A 23,161-nucleotide genomic window follows, 5' to 3' on the forward strand; every position below is an offset into this window, starting at 1 on the left:
GAAAGGGATGGGAGACACTTTGGTGGGTCCTGGGGAGGTGAGGAAGGGATCATGGCAAGTTTCAGGGGGTCCTGGGTGGACTGGGAGCAATCAGGAGGGTGCTTGGAGAGGCTTGGGGTGTCAGTGAGAGGTTTTGGGGGGTCCTGATACCTGCAGGCCTCCCAGAGATGCCGCTGGACGCCACCGGCAGCAAGATGCAGACGGGGATCAGGGACTACGAGTTGGGCTTTGTCTCCCTGGTGCTGGGGCTCAGCCTCTACCTGTGCAAGTGGGTCAAGGGGGGTCCCGGGGGTCATGTCCCCTCTTCCCAAGACTGTGGGTGCTCCACCTGGGGCCCCCAGCCCGGTGTCACCCCCTTTTCTCTGCCCACAAAGCTCCTGAGCCACCGGCGGCCGCAGAGCTTCCCCGTGGCCTCGGGCCCAGCCGGGATCCCCCGCTCCATCCCCACGCTGATTTTGGGGGGGTCCTGTGTACCCCCAGCCCTGCTGTCACTCTGCCCCTGCCCGCCTGCTCCCAGTGTTCCCAGTAACGCTTCCCAGTTAAACCCAGCCCAGTTTGTGGGGGGCACTGGGGAGGGACTTGGGGGGACCCCACGGCGGGGCCCGCACTGGGCAGGGAGGGCGGGGTCCGGGTGGGGAACACTGCCTGCTGCGGGTCTGCCCGGCAACTGGTGAGTCATCAGCACCGCTCTCTCTGATTGGCTGACTCTTGTCCACCGCATTCTCTCATTGGCTGAGGAGAGGCCCGGGAGTGCAGAGAAGGAACGGGAGAGATCCCGCCCCGAGCAGCGGCACGGGGACAACAGACCCAGCCTGGGCACAGGGAGGGAATTTATTACCAACCAAACCACGGCAGCACGAGGAGAAGGGAAAGAAATCCCTCCAACACCTTCCCCCCACCCAACGGGGATCACCCACAACAGGGTTATCCACCATGGAGAGACGGGGACATCCAGGTTTAGACCAAAGCCAATTTTATTGTGTGTACCAGGTTTTTATACAGGGATTTACTTGTATGGTGCTTATATAGGGCTCTGTTTTTGGTACAATTTCCCATTGGTTACACATTCCTCATGACATGACATCACCTGGTAACATTATTTTATCACAAAGTCTCACACCACGTTGCTCGGTCACTTCTTGCCCAGGGAGACTTAAACTGTGTCGGTGTCTCCCACAGTTTCTGCTCAGTCAGGCCTCAGATATCGGGCCCCTTTATGTGCTCCATTGCTTTACTCTCTGTTTTATTCCCCATACGGGGGCACCAGGGCTCTGCCCAACGGGGGTCACTGGGGATCATCCAGTCCGGATCCTCCCATGGGGGATGGAGCTGGGGCAGCGCACCAAGCTCTTCCCTCACTCTCTTCCCTCACTCCAAGCTCTTCCCTCACTCTCTTCCCTCACTCCAAGCTCTTCCCTCACTCGGGGCATGTCACGATCCGCTTATAGCGGGGTGTCGTGATGGTTCGTTAGCCGATCCCAAAGTGCAAAAGACAAACAGCAGGGACTATCAGTTTAATCACAACAGATGCACCTTTATTAAGGGCCAAAAACAATAAATGCGATAGTGGGGATCAGAAAAGAAATAAAAAGGATAGAGAGAGAGAGAGAAAGGGGGGATGGGAATAGCTACCAACACAGGCGAGGTCCTCAGTGGTCCGGACGATGGGGATCCGTCTTGTTGTGTTGGGGAGAGTCTCCGAAATCCTACCCAACCCAGGGGTCCAGTTATAGTCCACAGAAGGAAAAGGGGGGAACATGCAGAACAATGAGAGTCTATTGAAATTGCTATGGGGGGAACAGGTGTATCTACAGAAAATCATCCAGGCTGAACAAACACAATAATGAATAAGTCCATTGAAGTTACTGGAGAAGAACAGGTCATGTCATTTCCCCCCCCCACCACCACTCTCTGTGGTAGTGGTCTCAGTCTCAGTCTTTGGGGAGAGGGTTCTTGATCTCCGTCTGTCATGGTGGTAACGAGGCAGATGAGGGGTCTTCAGTGAGAGACCACCAGAGTCACCCCAACAGTTCATTTAGCTTAAAGGTGGAGAGTGAAGCAGGAATTGCAGAGGGCCGCTCTGTGCTGGGTCCACGCTGGGTCTTCGCCAAGTCCTTGCCAACTTCTTGCCAAGTTCTTGCCGGGCCTCGTTCGGAACGGAACGTAACGGTACAGCGGCTGCACCTGCACTGTTGCCTTCTCCAAGCCGGAACTGCAGTGGGGGAAGGGAGATCCTTCTCGTGGCAATCGGCAGGCAAATGAGTGAGGGTCTTCAGACGGCCTCTTACAGGGCACTCACAGGGCTTCCCTTAGTGGTGCCTCTGCTGGTGCTGGGTCAAGGCTGAGCTCTGTGAGAAGCTCTTCCCACACTTCCCACACTCATAGGGCCTCTCCCCAGTGTGGATGCGACGGTGCACAGTGAGGCTGGAGTTGCGGTTGAAGCCCTTCCCGCAGTCGGGGCAGCGGAAGGGCCTCTCCTCTGTGTGAATCCGCTCATGTACGAGGACACTGGAGCTGGTCTGAAACCTCTTCCCACACTGGGGACACTCATAGGGCCTCTCCCCGGTGTGGATGCGCTGGTGTGTTCTCAGGTGTGAGCTCCACCCAAAGCTCTTCCCACACTCCCCACACTCATAGGGCCGTTCCCCAGTGTGGATCACCTGGTGCTCGATCAGGCCAGACATGTGTCTGAAACCCTTCCCACACTTCCCACACTCGTAGGGCCTCTCCCCGGTGTGGATGCGCCGGTGCTCGGTGAGGTGGGAGTTGCGGTTGAAGCCCTTCCCGCAGTCGGGGCAGCGGAAGGGCCTCTCCTCTGTGTGACTCCGCTCATGTAGGAGGAGATCAGAGCTGGTCCGAAACCTCTTCCTACACTGGGGACACTCGTAGGGCCTCTCCCCAGTGTGGATGCGCTGGTGTGTTCTCAGGTATGAGCTCCGCCCAAAGCTCTTCCCACATTCCAAGCACTCATAGGGCCGTTCCCCAGTGTGGATCACCTGGTGCTCGATCAGGCCAGACTTGTCTCTGAAACCCTTCCCACACTTCCCACACTCGTAGGGCCTCTCCCCGCTGTGGATGCGCCGGTGCCTGGTGAGATAGGAGTTTTGCTTGAAGCCCTTCCCACAGTCGGGGCAGCGGAAGGGCCTCTCCTCTGTGTGAATCCGCTCATGTACGAGGAGATCGGAGCTGGTCCGAAAACTCTTCCCACACTTCCCACACTCGTAGGGCCTCTCCCCAGTGTGGATCCTCTGGTGCTGAATCAGGTGGTCGCTCCGACTGAAACCCTTCCCACATTCCAAGCACTTGTGGGGCTTCTCCCTGCCATGAGACTTCTCCACCAGCTCCGAGCTCCGGCTGGATCTCCGCCCGCCTTCCTGGCTCAGGGGGGCTCTTTCCTCCCCGCAGCTCCCTGGGCTGGGTTTGCAGCTCCTCCTCCTGCAGGATCTCCGGGGCTTTTCCTCCTCCGCCATCCAGGCACACCCAGGGAATGAAAAATCCTGGTTTGGGGAAAAAAACAAGAGGAGAGCACCTTGGACTGGAGGTTCCTCCTTGCCCAAGTTCATCTCAAGAAGTCATTGAGAATCTTGTGTCTGTAAGAACCTCCAAAACACCAAGATTAAGCCCCAAAATCCCACAAACTTTAAGATACAGATCAACAACTCCCCAAACATCACAAGTCAGCAAAAACCTCCTCCAAAACATAAAGATTCAGCTGCCACATAAAACCAAAACACCAACATTTAGCCCAAGAAATCTAAGAAACACCAAGATTCACCCTGGGAAAATCCTGGATCCCCCTCCACAGTCACCTGCTGCATGTGGGGGGAGAAATGCTCCTGGGGCTGGGGGGAGGCTGCTTATACAGGGAGGGGTGGAACCTTCTGCTGCTTCCTCTTTCTGCTCCTCCTCCTCCTTCTGTGTCTCTCCTCTTCCTCACACTCCTCTTCCTCCTGCTATTCCTCCTTCTCCTGCACAATCCCACCCTCTCCTGCCACCTGCATCGTTTGACCATTCTGTTCCTCAAGCCTGCTTCTCCTTCCCTTCTCCTCCTGCCCCCAGGCCCAGCACCCACTGCCGGCTCCCTCTTCCCCCCAGACCCACAGCATCCCAGCCGAGGGGCAGGGATGGAGCTGGGGCAGGTCGGGCTGGGGCAGTGCTGGGCTCTCGGCCGCTCCCGCCCGCACTCGGTCCCCACTGCAGCCGCTCCCGCCAGGACAGCGCGGGGGGGCCCGGCCTTGGCGCTGCCCCACTCCCACCTCCCCAAATTCCCCTCACGGGGGCGATGGGGCCGAGGGGGAAGGCTCAGAGGGCAAGGGAGCTGTAAACAAGGGAGTGACAGGAGAAGCCTTGGTTTCAGAAAATGTTATTAATTGATGACACAGACTGCTGCTCAGCCAACACCCTGCTCAGTTCATGAACTTGCAGAAGAACAACAAAGCCTTAACAGAGCCATGAATATCATTTGCTATAAAAAAGTGGGGAGCATATTAAGTTGGGTATGTAGAAGGTGGATTGGGAAGTCTGTAGCTGTCAAGTACTTCAGCCAGTGGGGAAAGCAGAGGGAGATGTGGCCAGGAGAATTAGGATTAAAAGGAGGCTGTGTCCTCCAACAGTTGGAGACATCCCATGGGGAATGTCCCATGGCCTCTCCCATTTTAAGAATGAAATTCCATTTACAGGACTCCTCTGTCTGCTTTGTGGACAGAAACCTCTGGTGATGTCAATTTTTCCGCACACCCTGGGGCAGGGAGTGCAGCTGAAGGTGCCTCACCCACTTTGGGTGATCGGCTCCCTTGGCTGGCGGCGGCAGCACGAGGGATTGACTGGGGACCCGGGAGTGACCAGGAGACAGACGAGTGACACATCAGGGGGGTCTGTGAAGAGTCAGCAGGGAGAGAGCACTGAAAATCTCATCAGTGAGTTCCCTGGGACCTTCGGGGAGTGAACATGGCAGGGCATCCATGGAGGGGAGAAAAGGGAAAGCCAGGGAGGGCTCCTGGACAAAGGGATGATGACCCCAAAATGTCTCTGAAGGGTTCCTTGGGAGAATGTTAAGGTAGTTTGCACATTCCCCCAGAGGTAATAAAGGACATGGACACCCGGGGGGGCAATAAGGGGAGAAGGGATTTGGACAGCAGGGGATGGATGGTGTTGGTGTGCTGGGAAAAGATTGAGTGAAGAGGACTGTTAAGCAATATGGTTCAGGCAAGAAGGAGCAGGAGGAATCTATGTGGTAAGAAAAAGGATGATGGAAAAGAGGAGGAACAGAAAAATACAGAGGACTGGGATGTTTTTCAGCAGGGTCTTATCCTGACAATTTGCCAGCTGATACTTTGAAGTCCCAGTTCCCAGGAGAGGAAAAGCAGGAGGTCAGGATGTCAGGGGTTTCTCTGTGGTGGGCAGCGGCAGCAGCGGGCGCAGAGGTGCGGGACCGGGAGCAGGGCTGGGGGCCTGTGGGGAGCTGCGGGGCCGGGCCGGGGCTGTGGGGCAGCCGGGGCTCAGCGCCGGGCGCTGCCTGACCCCACCAGCCCCAGGCAGGGCCGGCAGTGGCCCCCGGCCCCCAGGAGGCTGCGGGACGCCCCGGCCGCTGCCCGGCTCCGGGGAGCTGCCGGCCCTGCCCGCCAGGGGGGCCGCCTTTGGACACTGCAGCAGGACAGGCACCGGCTCTGCCACACGGGCTGTGCAGGGGACCCTGAGCACACGGAGCAAAACAAAGCAACATCTGCGAAATGCAGAGTGCACATGGAAGGATCAGGATTTTCTGTTAAGGATTCGGTTTGGTTCCCTGCAGAAAGGAAAGATTTTGCAGAAAGCTCAGCAGCTCTCAGAGGATGAGCACCCACAGGCAGTGACCGGGGCTGCAGGAGTGGCACAAGAAGGCCCTGCAGCACTTGGGCACAAAGGCACAGCAGCTGAAGGCAAGGAGGGATGAGCAAAAGGCCAAGCTGAAGGCAAAGGCCATGGCAGAGTTCCCACAGCCCCTGAGGGACCAACCCCAGGGCCCAGGGGGGCCCCAGCACCCAGGGGACGGCGTCGGCCACAAGCACCTGGCAGAGGCATTGCCCTCCTGGCTAGGGCAGAGCCCACCCAAACAGCCCCTGGGAAGGAGTCAGGGCTCCAGCTGCAGCCCACAAGGACACTGCAAGCACAGACAGCAGCACCCTCAGGAGGAGCGAGTCCATCCCCGCATGCACATGGATTGTCAGGGCTCTCTGAGCTCCCATCCCACCGGGGACCCACCACACTGCAGCCCTGGAGAACATCCAGACTGGGTCTGCATCCAGAGGAGGCCTCTCCTGATGGACACAGGGGCCTCTCCATCGTCTCTGAATCTTACACCTAAGGGGGGAAAATTGTAAAGGGAATAAAAGGGAAAGCTGAGCTGGTGTCATTTGTTCAATCACTATTAGGAGCTGTGGAGGATAGGTTTGAAATAAACTAATTTCTTTTTCTTCCTACTGTGACTGTTATTATCTAGGAAGGAATTTGGTGGTGGCATTGTAATATTGTAAAAGGTGATACAGAGGCTATTGCTGCTGTACCTTTGTGTCAAATGTCTGGACTTTTTAACCCCAGACAGCCTCCATGCTGTGGTATGGACAGGAGAAAGAGAGGAAAACCTGGGAAAATGAACAACCAAAAATAATGATGCCGCAGCTGTGGCTTTTCCAGACTCAGAAAAGAAATTGGAATTGTAGGGGAATGTTCAACAGGGCCATGCCAAAGGAATTCTTGGGCCAAAGCGTTTCACCCAGTGGCCAGAGTGGCCTCATTGTCTGCAGAATTGTGCAGCCACAGCTTCAACAGGAACCGAGGCCCAAAACCTGATGGCAACAGGATCTCCAACTGTTCCAGTCTGCCATCAAGTTCAAGCTTTGATAACCAAAAGAGCCTCGCAATGGATGAGCAGTGCTCGGTTATTACAGTGTGAAACTTGTTCAGTGGCACAGGAGGATTCAGAACTGAGGACAGGGGAAGGGTTTAACCCAGCCTCCTGTTTGAACAGCCCCCAGAGGGGCTGGGAAGAAACCCAGCACTGCATTCAAGTGACACAGCTCCAGACCCAGCCTGGGGGAGATTCAGGAGACATTGCCTGGCCTGAGGCAGAAAATGTCTTTGTGGATGGCTCTTCAAGGGCAGCAGAAGGGAAAAGAGTTCCAAGACACGCTGTTATTGAGGAAAGGGAATCAGACAAAGCCCAGGTTACCCCCATGGTCAGCTCAACCGGCACAGCTGTGTGTGCTTGTAAGAGCCTGGAACTGACATGCCCTGAGCAGGAAGGCTTCAATATCTTCTGGTGACACCATCTCACCTAACAGGGGGGCAAAAGCAATTCTGATTGCTCAGCAGCCACTGAAAGAAGTAATCCATATAAAAGGGATTGTGGAAGCAACAGACTCAGACAGCAGAACTCATTTTACAGGAAAGATCCTCCAGGGGGTTATGGCAGCTGTAGGAATAAAATGGGACCTCCAGAACCCCTGGCACCCCCAGAGCTCAGGCTGGGTTCAAAGAATGAATGGGGAAAGAAAGAAACACCTTTGGAAGCTGGGGATAGAAACCAAGATGCCATGGGTACGGCTTTTGCCATTGGCTTGGGCAAGAAGAGCCAGACCCAGGGCATATTTTGAATTCCCTCCCCGGCAATTAATCTTGCGAATTCCTTACCCTGGGAATTCTCCACCTAGTGCAGGGTGGAGATAAGGGATGCACATTTAAAGCAGTCTGTGGCCAGAATCCTGTCTCTGGTGCAATCTCTCCCCCAGGAAGCTGGGCTGGCACAGAGCCTGCCTTGGCACTTTGCTGTTGCCAACATCCCAGCAGGACATCGGCTCTTGCCTAAGGAGTGCAGAGCAGCACCACTGGTGGCCAAGTGGCGTGGCCCGTGCCAAGTGGCCCCGAGGCCAGAAACAGCCGCCAGCACAGCTGAGCACGGGGGACCCCTCAGCCTCGGCTCCAGGTCTCTGCAGCCCCGGAGATTTGCACTTCCCTCCTGCAGCAGGAGGATGGGAGGCCCCCACTGAGCCTGCACTGAAGGCAGCGCAGCAGCAGCCAGGGCTCCACAGCGGGACAAGGCCCTGGGCCTGCCCACACATCCTCTGCTGAAATCCTCGGCCTGGCCACCCTCCTTTGGCAGCTCCAGCCACCGGGGACAGCCCTTGCTGCCACTGCTGCAGCTTCAGCGCTCTCTGGGCCTGCCCTGCCACAGCTGCTGGGCAAGAGCACGGGACAATTCCACTCTGGCTCTCACTTACACTCACACACTGCCCTGCCTGCCATGGCATTGATGGAAAATACACCAGCTCATAGACTTTAACATTGTTAACCTTTCATTTCTCTACTCAGGCTTGCTTTGCCTTGGCCCTGGGGAAAGAAATGTTAAAGGTTTTGTTAAGCGATGTAACACCACTCAATGGAGATGAGTTTAACACCTCAACACACTGGGAATGGCCCAAAAGATACCCACAAAGATAACGCCCAGCAGCAAAACATCAACCCCAGCAGCAAACAGCAACCAACACCTACCCCAGACACTGCCAGGGCTGCAGACACCTGGTCTGCAAAAGGCTGAGAAGGAAATCCAGCACTTCCCACCTCATTAACAGCAGAAGCAAAGAAATCTGCACAACTTGAAACTACAGAACATTAAACCAATGCATTTAGATCGCTTTAGACCGTATTAAGTTAGGGAAAAATCGAGTAAAACCCACGTGTCATGGAACGATTTTCTCTGCACACCCGGGCTATGTGGGGATGGAATGATTTCTGTTGCACATCCTGGCCAGAATCAAGAAATGCCTTTACTCTAACACTAAACATATTGGTGGAGTTTTTCTTTTTCCTGCAGCTTCAGTGCAAAGTATATAGCATGAGAATATTTTTTAAAATAATCCTACCTCTATATCGCTGGTTAGGTTTGGTCAGGGATGTGAGAATGGGTTTTTACTCTGAGAAAAACGAGAAAAAAATTAATGGCCTTGGAACTTTTTTGTGTGTTTTTGTTTCGCTTTTAACGATGCCAAAATTTTGGTCAGGGTATTTTGACATTCACCTTTGGGCTGCATTTTGCAAAACTAGAAGAGATTTAAAGGTGCCCTTTTAAATCATAAACATTAAACAGAGGATTTGAAGGGGGAAAAAAAAGCAGCAGGTTGTAGGGGGGCACATTTGAGGCTGCTGAAGGCTGCTCTGGAAGAGAAGCTGCATTCCAGGCACCCAGGAGAGGAGCTTTAGAAATGCAAATTAACACTGTTGAGGCAGAGTGGGGACAATGTACCTGGCTCTTCTTGCCTGGGGCAGGAATTGGCTGATTCCCTCTGCCCCTCACCCCAAGCTCTGCCTGCTTGCACAGATGGAATCTGCACGGCTGAAGGCAGAGCCCATGGTGAGGATCTGACTCTGAAACAGAAATGGCTGAGGCTGCAAAGGGAAACAGCAAATGGAGAAAGTTGTGAAAACTTCACTAAAATAAGGGGGGGATCATCCCCCTGCCCACTCCAACATCTGCTGCCACTGTCTGTGCTGTACAGGGTGTATCAGAGCACTGGGGCTTTTGCTAGAACAAGTCCAGGGAAATTAGTTGGAATTCAAGTATTTGATGATGTATTTAGAAAAATGCAGTCATTCATGCAGCCCCAGCTTGAGGGAGCACCCAGAAATGGGGAAAAGATGAAGGGCCACCAGAACAAATCCTACAACACCATGGACCAGCCCCTGGGAACCCAAACCAATTCATATCAGGAGACAGAGAACCCATTTATCATTTCAATGGCATCATTAGATTAAAAACTGTCCTCGGAATAAGAACCAACCAGACAGCTCCAGCTCCTGACCTTCCTGCTGACCAATCCACTGAAAGAGGAACACAACATTTCACCACGGGATGGGATCAGATTATCGGTGAGCAGAAAAAACAGGAGTTTGTGGAAAACTAAATGGCTCAAACTGATGTTGGCAAAGAGACGACAAAGGAAAAGTGCTGAGAACGATAAAAAAGGAAATAGGAGAGCAGTTTATGTATTGGTCCAAACATGGAAAGGATGGGAATGGGACACACTTTCGTGGCTCCCCGGCACACCAGGGGTTAAACGAATGCTGCTTCTCCTCTTCTGTGCTGCAGCAACTCTCATCTTTTTACCATGCTCCACACCTTGGCAGTGCAGCTCATCCAGCAGCTGAGCCAGGGGATGCAGGTGGCAGCCAGGCCTCCTGATCCACAAACGGCCACAAAAGGACAGGGAATGAGGGCACCGAGAATAATCCCAAACCCAAAGAGGACCCGGGAAGAACAAAACAGAGTCAAGGAGTGAATCTGCCTGGTGATAGGGCCAGGCACTTGTAGATAAGGAAGTAACGGGGGAAATCATCAGTTCCAATAAATTTCACAAATTGAGCCACACAATTTCTCAAAGTCCCGAAAAATTCCCGAACTTCCAGGAGAAAAAAGGCTTAACAAAGCCATGAATATCGACTGTTATACAAAAGGAGGGTGCATATTAACGAGGACAGGCAGCAGGCGCATCGGGAAGACTGAACCTTCCAAGGACCTCAGCCCGTGGGCAAAGGCAGAGGGAGATGCGGCCGGGAAAATGAGGATAAAAAGGAGGCTGCGGACTACAACCATGGCAGAGAGCGCACGGCAAACGCCCCACGGCCTCTCCCCGTGCTCGGCAATAAAGTCACTTTTACAGGACTCCTCGCTCTCGTCCGGCCACAGAAACCTCCGGCGACGGGAATTTCCCCGCACATTCCCGGCCGCGGGGCAGCCCCCTCGGTCCTACCCACAGCAGCCGGGCCGAGCCAGCGCTGCTCCGGCAGCGGCTCCTGCCCAGGCCCCGGCGGGAAGGAGACCGCGGGCAGCCGCTCCCGCCGCGCCCTCAGCCCGGGGCCAGCACGGGCCGGACACGGCACCACCGACCCGCCGCAGCCCCCTGCCGCCCCCTCCGCCCGCAGCCAGCCCCGAGCCCCCGCAGAACCCAGCGCGGCTCCCACCTGCGCCGGGGCCGCCTCCGAGCTCCGCCGACGCCGCCTCACCGCGCTCCGGCCGCTGCCGCCGCTCCCGGGCCCGCACAGACGCTCCCGGCGCCAATGGCGCCGCTGCCCGCCCACGGCTGCCCTCAGCCCGCCGCCGGGGCCGTGCTGCGCCCCGATCCCACCAATCAGCGCGCCGCAACCACGACTGATGGCACCAGCGGCCAATGGCAGCGAGCTCGGGGCGGGCTCTGCGCACGGCCCAGACTCGCCCCGCGCTCTCAGGGCCCCCCGCGCTGCGTGAGGGCAAAGCCGGAGATGAGCAACAGCCCCGGGACGGGCCCGGGCCCGAGGCGGGATTGAGCTGCCCACACAAACAAACTTCTCCGCACCTCCCGCCACGGCTTTCCCGGCCCTGCGCCTTCCGTGCCTCCGGCTCTGCGGGAAGCCCGGGAGCCTCCCTTCTCCTGCCCCTCATTCGTGCATCGGTGCTTCGCTTTCATTTCCCCCAAAAAAGGGAAACCTGCCCAAAGCCCTGTGGGTGAGCGGGGGAGGGGAGAGATTTCCGGCAGAAAACTCCAAAGACTCAGAGCAGGATAAGGAGAAGTCAGTGCAGAGCCTTAAATGCAGCTTTCCCCACGCCTCCCTGCTCCCAGCTGCACCTCCTCCCCCGGCAGGGCAGGAGACAGGGAATGGGGCCATGCTCAGCTCATCCCCCGCGGCTTCTCCCTCTGCTCAGGGACAGGAGTCGTTCCCTGCTGCACCCTGCGCTCTCTCCCAGCCGAGACTTCTCCAGGAACTTCTCCGAGCCGAGTCCATCCCCTGGGCCACAGCCCCCTCCAAGTGCTGCAGCGTGGGTCACTGTGCCACGGGCTCGGTCCTGCCAGGCCAGGCTGCTCCAGCGGGGCCCCTCTGCCCACGGGCTCACAGCCTCCTCTCAGGCATCCCCGAGCTCCAGCCTGGCTCCTCCAGGGGCTGCAGGGGGATCTCTGCATCCCCATGGACCTGCAGGGGGATCTCTGCATCCCCACGGACTTACGGGGGGGATCTCTGCATCCCCACGGAGCTGCAGGGGGATCTGTGCAGCCCCATTGTAATATATGTTATGGAATAATTCGTGCTTATATAAAACATACATGAAGTCAGTTGTGCTAGTAGAAAAAGATTCTTAATGTTTTAAAAGACCTGAAGACCCAGCCGGGAAAGACTGGAAACCACAGATGACAGAGAAAGAAAGACCTAATTTACAATTGAAAAAACGTGTCTCCCGGCAGAGATGGGCACTTTCCGGGGATACTCCACCAGACGCCCAAGGTGAAAAATGCACATATGTTAGTTTGAATAGTAGTGCTGTATTAACATTTTAATAGTACTGTAAATGTAGTTTTGTATTTAAAATGAAGGTTTAGTAGTTAAAATAAAAACTTTATATTTGGGTTTTCTTTTAAGGAATGGGTTACTCGTTTTGACATAACCCTCACAAAATACCTAAATCTTCCAGTGAGGAAGAATTTATGGTTTTCTTCTCAGAAGAAGCTAATTTCTTCAGGTCTTGCTCAGACTCGAAGACGCCATGGGGATTAAAGGAAACAGTTGGCATATAACAGACAGAGTTTCTTGTTTTAAATAGAATGTATGCATAACCATGAAGGATATATGAATATGCAATAGTGTAGTTTTAGGGGTGATTCCTTTGTTCACAAGGTATGCTTGTTGTGGCTTAAGTGCCCGAGAGCATCTGGACATCCTTAAGTCTTTGGTTTTTATTGTCTTGTAATTGTCCTAACTCTAAATTTTTATTACTCTAATTGTATTACTATTTTAATAACCATGTTATTATTATTAAAATTTTAAAAGCCAAGTGATTGGCATTTTTCACAATTATGGTCGCAAAAGATGGTTTCTAACACCTCTCTGCTGGGGCCTTGGGAGAGTCAGGGTGAGGAAGACGGGTCCTGCCCTATTTAGGCAGCCTCGCTCTGTTCCCCTGGTGTGTGACCGACAGATGGAGGTTATGATCTGATGTACAGCATGGACATAGCAATGGACATTATGATGTGATGGACATATGATGGACATAGTAAAAGTTATCTTGTTGTTGTATGTGAGAGTGAGTGAAAAATAAAAGTGAGTAAATGTAGATGAATGGGAGGATATGTAATGTAGATTGTTTATTCTGAGCTTTACTTTATCTCCTTGGAGGGAGGTGGATTGTGCTGATGTGAGAGTGAGTGAAAAATAAAAGTGAGTGTCGGCGAATGAAAGTATATGTAACAGTATTGTGAAGTAGAGAAGTATGAATAAACAGGCTTGAGGGTATGAATGTGTGTGAGAGTGAGAGATAAAAGTGAGTAAATATCGATGAATGGAAGTATATGTAATGTAGATTGTTTATTTTGAGCTTTATTTCCTTGGAGGGAGGTGTATTGTATTAAATGATATTGTGAGAAAAAGGATTTTTTTACGTGGGTAGTTGAAAGAAGGTGGTATTCAGGTTATTAGAGAAAGTGGGAAACAGAGGCATGGAGATAAGATTTTGAAAAACGGGACAGAAAACGCGTAAAAAATAAGAAAACAGGCAAAGAAAAGGGAGGGGAGCAAGAGGGAAAAAGAGAAAAACAAAAGGAGTGGGAAATCAATCAAAGGGATTTTGGAGGATCCCACAAGCACTGCTGAACAATTAGGGCAATTTTTAGGTTCAAACATTTATACTTGGGAAGAAATGCGGTCGATAATAAAGATACTATTTTCTCTGGAAGAAAGGGAAATGATCAGAATTGCAGGCATAAAAGCCTGGAGTAAAGAAAATCCACAGGCCCCCCCCGGGGAGGGCAAAATGCCACCTGCACCTCCTGAGTGGGGTCAAAATGATGAGGAGGGGAGAAAACATATGAATGAGAATTGTAATTTGATTGTTGGGGAAATAGGGGGAGCAGCATCTCGAGGGCAAAGTGCTGAGGGACTTTTGGGGCACAGCAGGGGAGGGGGGAGGCTCCGGCTGAGTGGTTGGACAGACTCGGGAGAAATAGGAGATAGAGTTCCAGAGTGGATCCTGAGACTGATGTGAGAAAAGCTTTGTTAAGGATTAACTTTGTGCTTGGCCAGATAATGGAAAAAATTGAAGATCGGCATGACAAATTATTAGATGATTTATTAAAGGAGGCTCAGAAAGTCTGTGGCCACAGCCAAACTAAAAGTAAAGATTGTGGCAGTCACCATGGGAGAAAAAAATTGCAAGAAAACAATAAAAACCCCACAGGCACTACTCCTAGATATGATGGTGGTAGAGACAGGGGAACAGGAAAGAATAAAATCCCAATGCAATCAAAGTTTCAGGAACATTCCAGGAACATCTGCTTTTACTGTCAGGGCAAAGCACATTATAAAATAGACTGTCCTAAGAGCGTAACAGATCTGAGAATTTGTAAAGAGATGGGCACCGAGGAAGAATAGGGATGTCAGAGGCTCTATTCTTTAGGGGACAAGTTCCATCTGGAGCCTGTGATAACTTTAAAAGTGGGTCCCCAAGAGGAAAAATTGGAGTTTGTGGTAGACACAGGGGCAGAAAGAACCTGTCTGTTAAGTATTCGAAAGGTTGTAGTGTAAACAAAGATACTGCAAATGTAACAAGAGCAAAAGGAGAAAGTTTCACAGTTCCTGTCATTAAAAATGTGGTAATAGAAGGAGCATAGTGAACATTAAAGATTCCTTTTGGGCTTGCCCTTTGGCCCAGGAGAGGTGAGAGATCTTGGCCTTTGAATGGGAGAATCCACAAACTGGGAGAAAACAGCAATTAAAATGGACAAAACTACCACAGGGGTTTACTGAATCTCCAAACTTATTTGGACAAGCTTTAGAAACAATACTACAAACATTCCCCACTCCTCCTAGAATACAAATTATCCAATATGTGGGTGATCTTTTACTTTCTGGGGAAGCTGAAGCTGAAGTGAGAGAGGCTACTATAAAGCTTTTGAATTTTCTTGGGGAAAAAGGATTAAGGGTATCAAAAGGAAAGCTGCAATTTGTAGAAGCAAAAGTAAAATATCTTAGACACTTGATTAGTAAGGGTAGTCAGAAGCTCAACCCAGACCGAATCACAGGAATTCTATCCCTTCCCCCTCCCTCTTCAAAGGGGGAAATCAGAAAAATACTCGGATTATTGGGATATTGTAGATTGTAGATTGAAGGATGCACACAGGCAGTAAAATTTTTGTGTGAATAAACTGACAGAGGAGATGATCTAAAATGGAGCATAGAAGATGGCGAAAAACTAAGAAAACTGAAGTTAAAACTAGCCCAAACATCAACTTTAAGCTTACCTTCACTAGCAAAACCCTTTCATCTGTACGGAAATGAAGAAAAGGGGGTAGCTCATAGGGTTTTGTTTCAGGAGTGGGGAGGAGTAAAGAGACCCGTGGCTTATTTATCAAAGATGTGGGATCCAGTAAATCAAGGCTGGCCAGTGTGTGTTCAAGCTATAGCAGCTACTGCAATCCTGGTAGAGGAAAGTCATAAACTGACTTTTGGAGGTAAATCAATTGTGTGCACACCTCATGCAGTATGAAATTTCTTCCGATTTGCATTGTGATTTTTATCTTGAAATACATAACTTACTGTACTCTAGGACTGAGAAACTAGTTTACAGCTGTGACATAGCAAAACCTGCCATTAATTTATTTTGAGTTGTTGCAGGCTGTTCACTCAAGTGGTTCTCAGTGTGTAAAGTTAAACTAAAGGTAACACCAGCTGCTTGGTAGGTCAATGAGAAACATTTTTTCTTCCTGCCAGTCCTTTTTCATGTACCCAACTGTGTTTTGCTTTCTTAGTTTTTTTGGTTTGTTTGTTTGTTATTTTTTCTGGAAGTGCTAACTACTTGCAGTGTACCTGGAACAGCAGCTAGAGTTGTTCATGCATGAGACTTCTGAAAAATAGGGCTCATTTTTTCCCCAGACTTGGAGGTGGCTTCATATAGAAAAGGGAACCTACAAAGCGAGGTGAAGAAAAGGTTTCAGTATATTCTAATGTAAGCTGTTAATTTTTTTACTTTCAGCATCACTGTGAGTGTGTGACACATACACATTAAAAAGATGGTGGGGGGATCTCTGCTTGCTGTAGGTTTATTTCTTGAATGAGTTAGAGAGCTGTGAGGAAGTTTTGGGCTCCCTGTGTGGATTACCCAGGCCTGCAGGGAGGGCTTGGCCATGATTCCCTCTGTGCTGCAGGCAGCCCTGCAGCGTGGCAGCAGTGGCTTGCCTCTGGTGAGTTTGCAGGCAGGGTGCTCCAGCACTGCCGTGCTCAGGGGCAGTTTCCTATTATGACATTAAGGCTTGAACTCAGGAGCGCCTCTTCCCACCCAGTTATTGTTTGTACCTTAGGAACCTCTTTAGAGAGTGTTTCCTGGCAGTCAAAAGGAGAGTATTGCAGAGAAAAATTCCTCACTTGCTGTCCTCCCCCTGCCCTCAACTCTATTCATATTTTGTCCATTCCCTCTTCAAAATACAGATTTGTAAAACTCATGCTCTGTGTCCTCAGATGGCCTTCCCAAATCAAACCTTGGCTTCCTTGCAAATTGCATTGCACTAACTAGCATTGCCTTAAATTTGTTTTGGTGCAGGCAGGGTCACTTTGGAAGTAAGTTGTTGTTTACTTTGTTCCTGCAACCTTTTCAAGCTTGTGAATGGAAAAATTGTGATAGCAAACCAAGTCTTTATTTTTGCACTGTCAGCTGTGAGTGGCTGGCAGCCTTGGTGGAGGGTGCCGTGAATTACAGGCCAGCAGAACACGCATAACAAAAGTAATTTACTTTGTAAGGAAGTTGAAAAAGGGGGGAGAGGTGATTGGCAGACTCACCTCTCCAGGATGTAGGATTAATGTTAGAAAGTGGACTGATATTGGAATGTGGCTGCTGAAATGTGAAGAGAGAAAAAGAAAGAGAAAGAGAGAGAAAGGGAGAGAGAGAGAAAGAGAGCGAAGGGGAGAGCGAAATACACCCCCAAGGTCCCCTCAGCCACAGCTATCTGTAAGTTCTCCCCCATTCCTGCTAGGCAGAGTGACATCAAGGAGGGGGGGAAGTGGGGAAGGACAGAGTTAAACCCAAGGCTGTGAACAGGACCACCAGTAGAGATAAGATCAAGGCTGAGATTGTGACTCTCACAAAGTGGTTTATTGTCTTAAGCAAGATTTCTTTTTTCTTTCTGATTGCTGTTGTTAAGAAGAGAAGGCTTTTGTTCTGAAGACTTAAAGTCTGTAAGACTAAAACAGTTAAATGTTACCCAAAAAGTAAAAGGCAAGAGATGTGATACATCTCATGTTAAAATTGGCCTGGTCTTTTTTATTTAACTAATTATAGCTCACAGGAAGAAGAATTTGCCTCTGTAGCTATTAACACAGCTGGATACAAGAAGAAGAAGTGGCTGTAGAAAAAGAGTTTAGTTAAACCCAGAAAGTTTTAAAGAAAACTAATGGTAAAAGTTAATGCAGTATTGTTTTTCTTTTAACACTGTGCTATTAAGAAATCCTTTCCAGGTACCATTAAAGCAGCAATCCAAACCATGGAAAGTGAATTCATGCCAGCAAAACCAAAGGACTTGTGAAGAAACTTGAGGAATGGACTATCACATCTAAACCGGGTGATACCAAATTGACTTCCAACCAGGACTGGGTGGTAATGGTTTGGGAAGACCCAAATGATCCAAGGCAGGTACAAAGAATAACACCTCACTGAGAAATAAGGCAAAGCTTGCATCACTGGTTCTAAGCCCGGCCTGAATAAACCCTGAGACGCCTCCGACACCTCCTTGGCAGAGGAACACTGCCACTTCAAACAGGAGGGTCGGGAGTGTTTCAGTCAAAGAGTTCTTATAGCCTGGCCTCAGCCTGTGGCTTGTACAGGGAAGAAGGGAAATTGCCATCAGTACTGTACTGTATACTTTATTTGATTCATCCCAATACTGGACACGCTAGCTGGGTTACAAGTGAATGTTCAAATTATGGGAATAATTGGCATTGTAGCTCACAAAATCTATGTTCTTGTTGCAAGAGGTATCAGTACTGAATCAATCCCCTATACAGATAGAACCCAAAACAACTGAAGTAATAACTTTGTTTTGTGGATGGGAATTATTAGTGCCTGTTGAGTGAGAGATACCTGAGGAACGGTGGGAAACCACAGTTAAGGAGTGTCGAAAAGGACTTGCCTAAAAAAATGAGTAAAAAGGAGTGACAAGGGAAACAGAGGGCAAGCCTGGACTGAGCACTGTACTCACCACCGAGAGGATCACACGTACCTGCTGTGGGAAGCAACCCCACAGGCAGGGGAGGTGAGGGTATAAGCCATGCCAGACCTCTGTCATTCCTATTTCTGTCTCTCATTTGTTGTCTTTTCCCTTCTGAGATACCAGCAAGATCGTGTCCCAAATGCTACAGAAAGTATTACACGGAAAGGAACCAAAGTTCCTTTTTGTTACACACACCCATGTCAACAGCCACAGACCCACCCAAACTGAGTACCTGCAGGCAACATGGGGAAAATATTGGATTACAAGGAACTTAGGAAAAAGTAGTAATACTTGGGGCATGGAATGTCCAAAAGGAGAGAGATGGATTTGTTTTACATTTGATCTTAGAAATATAGTCCAAGATTCAGTAAAAAGGCAATTAGTAAAAAAAAAAAAAAAAAAAAAGGTAAAACAAGCATAGCAGTCTAGCTCTGTATTAACCCCAAATTATATACTGCATCGCATTATAGGACTCCAAGCAGTTATAGAGGAGATAACAAACAAAGCTGCTCAGGCACTGGAATTAATACTGAGTCAGCAAAGCCAAACTATAACTGCAGTGGATTAAAATAGGCTGGCTTTGCGCTATTTATTGGCTAAAGAATGGGGTGTACAGATTGTTGAAAATAGATGGCAATGAGGGCGTCATCCTGGAAAAAACAAAGGATATCAGAAAAAAATTATGACCCTGGTATCAGTCCAAAAAAAACCAAAGGGAAAATAATGTTAAAAACTAACAGGTAGGGTAATGTATTGAAAATGGGATGGTGGAAGAAATTAGGATTCTTCCTTTTATATGTTACAAGTGTTTTGATATTTCTTCTTTGTTTAATCCCATGTTTTATTTGATTACCAACAGAGTCCAAAGAATGCAAGAGGATAAGAAATATTGCTCAAGCCAAATTATTTATAAAGAATAAGAGGAGGGATTGTGACAAATGCATATTTATGATTGGCTTTTCGCAAGTGTTACAATGAATATTATGTGTGTCATGTTAGAAAGTTATGCTGTATTAATTCTCTTACATATTGTGTTAAGCGTAGTTTTAGGTTACAACATAATATTAAAATAGAGACTATGTACGTGGGGGGAGTTTTCTTTTTAGGAATGAGATACTCGCTTCGAGGAACACCTCAGTCTTCCAAAGGAGAGGAATTTATGGCTTCTTATCAGAAGAAGCTAATTTCTTCAGGCCTTGCTTAGACTCCAAGACGCCAGGGGATTAAAGGAAACAGTTGACATACAAATCCTGCTGGATACCCAAATCCAATCCTAAATGGTCTCAAATCCCAAATCCCGGATGCAAAAATGAGGTGGCAATGCTCGAGGAGGGGTTGGGAGCACTGAAAGGGGTCCTGGTGCCTCCAGGTGTGGGGTCAGTGCTCAGCAGAAGCTGCCCAGGGACCCCTTGCCCCATGCCAAATCCCAGCCAGGCGTAAAAAACAAAGTTCACTCTTTGAGGTTTCTAAAAGTTTAATGAGAGATAAAAAAGCTTTGGCTATAAACACATTCCAAGTGTCACTGTCCCTGATGATGTCACCACCCCGATGACATCACAGCAGTGACACCACTGTCCTGAAGCAGCCTCGGGGATGTCCTTCATGGCTCTTTGGCACTTCTCAGCCACCACACAGCCACAGGGGGCAACAGGGTCACAACAGGAGCTCCAGATGAGGGTGTCGATGTCCCCAAATGACCCCAGCAGGTGACGTGTGGCCAGGCAGTAGCTGGCCTCCCACAGCCATTCAGCCTTGGCCACCTTGGCCACCAAGTCCCTGGGGACATCGGGAGACACCTCCTTTGTCCCCTTCAGGGTGGCCTCGACGTCCCCGAGCCGGCGCAGCAGCTCCCAGGGGAACACAGTGGCCTCGTCACACGCGGCCACCAAGTCCCCCAGCAGCCCCAGGGTCACCTCTGCCTGCTGCCACATCATGGCAACCAGCTGGCTGGAGCCACCTCGGCCTCTCCCGTGTCCTCTGCAATCTCCTCTTTAATGTCCTCTCCCTTGTCCTCGCCCATTGCCCATCCCATGGCCTCTCCCATGGCCTTTATTATGGCCTCTCCCGTGTCCCCTTCTGCGGCCTCTCTGATGGCCTTCCTTACGGCCACAGCGGTGGCCTGGCCAGTGGCCATGTCCCTGCAGGCGTCCCAGAGCTCGGTGGCCTCCTCCACCAGCAGGAACCAGCTGTGCACCAGCGCGGCCACCGGCCCCCACCAGTCGCTGGCCGCGCTTGTCACCAGGTCCCAGGTGACCCCCGGGGTGCTCTCATGGGTGGCCAGGGCCCAGCCCAGGGAGGTGACATCGCAGCACCACCAGGTGACACTGACTGGGCCAGTGTGTCACGGAGGAGATAGATGAAACTCTCCAGGGCCGGGTGAGGTACCTTGGGGACACAGCCAGCATCATGTCCCTGTCCAGACTGGCCATGGTGGCCACCAGCTTGCCCAGGATGGTCACCACAGTGGCCTGCTGCTCCAGCAACTGGGAAGGAGATGGGGAGGTGTCAGGGACCTCGTGGAACTTGTGGCCTCCTGCAGTGGCCCCTATGCCCTCCCGGGGTCCCCTTTGTCCCCTCCTGTAAGAGGCTGTCTGAAGACCCTCACCCATTTGTCTGCTGATTGCAACGAGAAGAAAAACCCCCCTGCTGCAGTTCCGGCTTGGAGAAGGCAACAGTGCAGGTGCAGCCACTGCACCATCACGGCAGCTGTTCCCAAGGAGGCCTGGCAAGGACTTGGCAAGGACTTGGCAAGAATTTGGCCAGGACTTGGCAAAGACCCGGCATGGAGCCAGCACAGGGCGGCTGCTGCAGTGCCTACTCCACTCTCCACCCTTAAGCTGAATGAACTGTTGGGGTGACCCTGGTGGTCTCTCACTGCAGACCCCTCACCTGCCTCATTACCACCGTGACAGAGATCAAGAACCCTCTCCCCAAGGACTGAGGCTGAGACCCCGACCACAGAGAGTGGGGGGGAGAATGACATGATCTGTTCTGCTCCAGTAACTTCAGTGGACTTATTCTTCATTGTGTTCATCCTGCCCAGATGGTTTTCAGTAGATTCACCTGTTACCCCCACAGCAATTTCAGTAGACTCTCATTGTTCTGCATGTTCCCCCCTTTTCCCTCTGTGGACTATAACTGGACCCCTGGGCTGGGCAGGGCTTTGCAGACTCTCCCCAGCACAACAAGACGGATCCCCATGGTCCAGACCAGTGAGGATCTGACCTGTGTTGGCAGCTATTCCCATCCCCCTCTCCTCTCTCTCCCTCTGTATCCTTCCTATTTCTTTTCTGATCCCACTATGGCATTTATTGTTTTGGCCCCTAATAAAGGTGCATTTGTTGTGATTAAACTGATAGTCCCCTGCTGTTTGTCTTTTGCACTTTGGGATCAGCTAACGAACCATCACCACACCCCGCTACAAGTGGATCGTGACACAAGGCAAGCAAGGAGAGTGCAGCAGTCAAAGCCCTTTCTCACCTGCACACCAAACCGGCTGGTGCACTGGTTCTGGCCCTGCTCTCTGCTACCCCCACTTGTTAAGACGTGAGATGGGGTCCCACGGATGGATTTGGGTGAATATATGCAAGAGATCTCTGTTGGTTGCTCTTGGGGTATGAGGTTTATACAGGATGGAGAGAGGTCCTGCCTCGAGCTGCCAGACGCAGCACATGGCTGGGCCTGAGGTGATGGGGGAGGGGAGAGACAAAGAGGGGAGCGGGGACTCCCGGAGGAAGTTCCAGGAGGAGAAGGGAAGATCCAAGAGGGCGTCTGGCCCCTCGGAAACCCTTTATCAGGGGGGTTCAAGGTGGGCTGGAACAGGACCTGGGTCAATGGGGTCACAGAGACTTGATGGTTCAGGGGAGGGTTACAGGTGTGGGGTGAACCATACATTCGGGGGGGTGAAATGGAACAGTCCATTTGGCCTTTGTGTTGCCTTTACAAAGGACAACCAGGGACCTGGTTCAGGTGGCAGCACGGCGGCCTGGTCTCGCCCAAGCCACTCGGGCTAATCAACACACGCAGACACCAATATGGCAGACGGTCGAAAAGCCTTTATTATCCTATCTCGTGGGTTTAAATAGTTTTAGGGGTCTTTGCTACGTCAGAGGGGGGTTGGGGGGTCTCAGGGATTAGTAAGGAGTGGAAATTTACCAGGGCAGGTGTGGCTACATGCTCCTGGGGCTTCTGGGGTTAATAGATAACGTGGGGAAGAGAGAGGGGGAGGGGTCTATCTTTCCGTCACATCCCGTGGTCTTCCGCTTCGCCTGTCCCTTATCTACTACATCTCCCCCCTCCTTATCACATACAAAATGAGGTAGTCGTAGATATAGGCACTGGAGTGAGGTACAAACTTGTAACTTGTTAAGGAAAGGGTGGTTTGGTAGATCTGGGTAGACTTTTCAAGGCAGGTGTTGAAGGCTTTAGCTACTGACTGTGTTTGCAGTTTTTTGGTTCACAGCATTTGTTGGTGGCCTATGAACAGAATGTTTGCCCTTTCCAGACGGGTCTGAACAAACGAGACTAGTTTGTTCAGCAGGCATGGTCCTATGGTAATAGCTAAAAGCAGTATTGCCAGTGGACCTACCAGGGCGGAAATTAAAGTGGTGAGCCAAGGTGATTGATTGAACCAGGATTCAAACCAGCTCTGTTGGGTTTCCCTGTCTCTCTTTCTCTGAGCCAGTCTGTCTCGGAGTTCTGCCATGGAGTCTTTAACGACTCCTGTATGATCTGCATAAAAGCAGCATTCCTCCTTCAAGGCTGCACACAGTCCTCCCTGCTGCATGAACAAAAGGTCCAGACCTCGCCTATTTTGTAAAACTACTTCTGAAAGCGAAGAGACTGATTTCTCTAGGTAGGAGATGGATTTCTAGATCCTCTGCAGGTCCTCGTCGATGGTCATTTGCAGC

The 23,161-nt window shown here is 50.9% G+C and overlaps 1 protein-coding gene across 1 annotated transcript; it reads right to left on the minus strand.

Moving 5' to 3' along the window:
- Positions 1-2,309: 2,309 nt before the first annotated feature.
- On the minus strand, positions 2,310-21,149 carry LOC140681547 (uncharacterized). The gene is made up of 5 exons (XM_072921460.1): positions 21,141-21,149; positions 20,637-20,734; positions 20,209-20,575; positions 19,775-20,098; positions 2,310-3,374 (listed from the first exon to the last, which is right to left on the minus strand). The coding sequence occupies exons 1-5, from the start codon at positions 21,147-21,149 to the stop codon at positions 2,310-2,312; spliced, it is 1,863 nt and encodes a 620-aa protein (XP_072777561.1).
- Between the last annotated feature and the right edge of the window lie 2,012 nt (positions 21,150-23,161).

This window comes from Taeniopygia guttata, chromosome 37 (genome assembly GCF_048771995.1).
Source record: "Taeniopygia guttata chromosome 37, bTaeGut7.mat, whole genome shotgun sequence".
Lineage (NCBI taxonomy): Eukaryota > Metazoa > Chordata > Aves > Passeriformes > Estrildidae > Taeniopygia > Taeniopygia guttata.

Bases quoted from the DNA above. Each gene is read 5' to 3' on its own strand.
- LOC140681547 (XM_072921460.1), bottom strand. The intron at 20,099-20,208 runs GTGGCTCCAGCC...TTCCCCTGGGAG, and splicing joins AGGACACGGGAGAGGCCGAG to CTGCTGCGCCGGCTCGGGGA. The intron at 3,375-19,774 runs GTGACACTTGGA...CCCCTGAGCCAG, and splicing joins TGGTGACATCATCAGGGACA to GAAGGCGGGCGGAGATCCAG.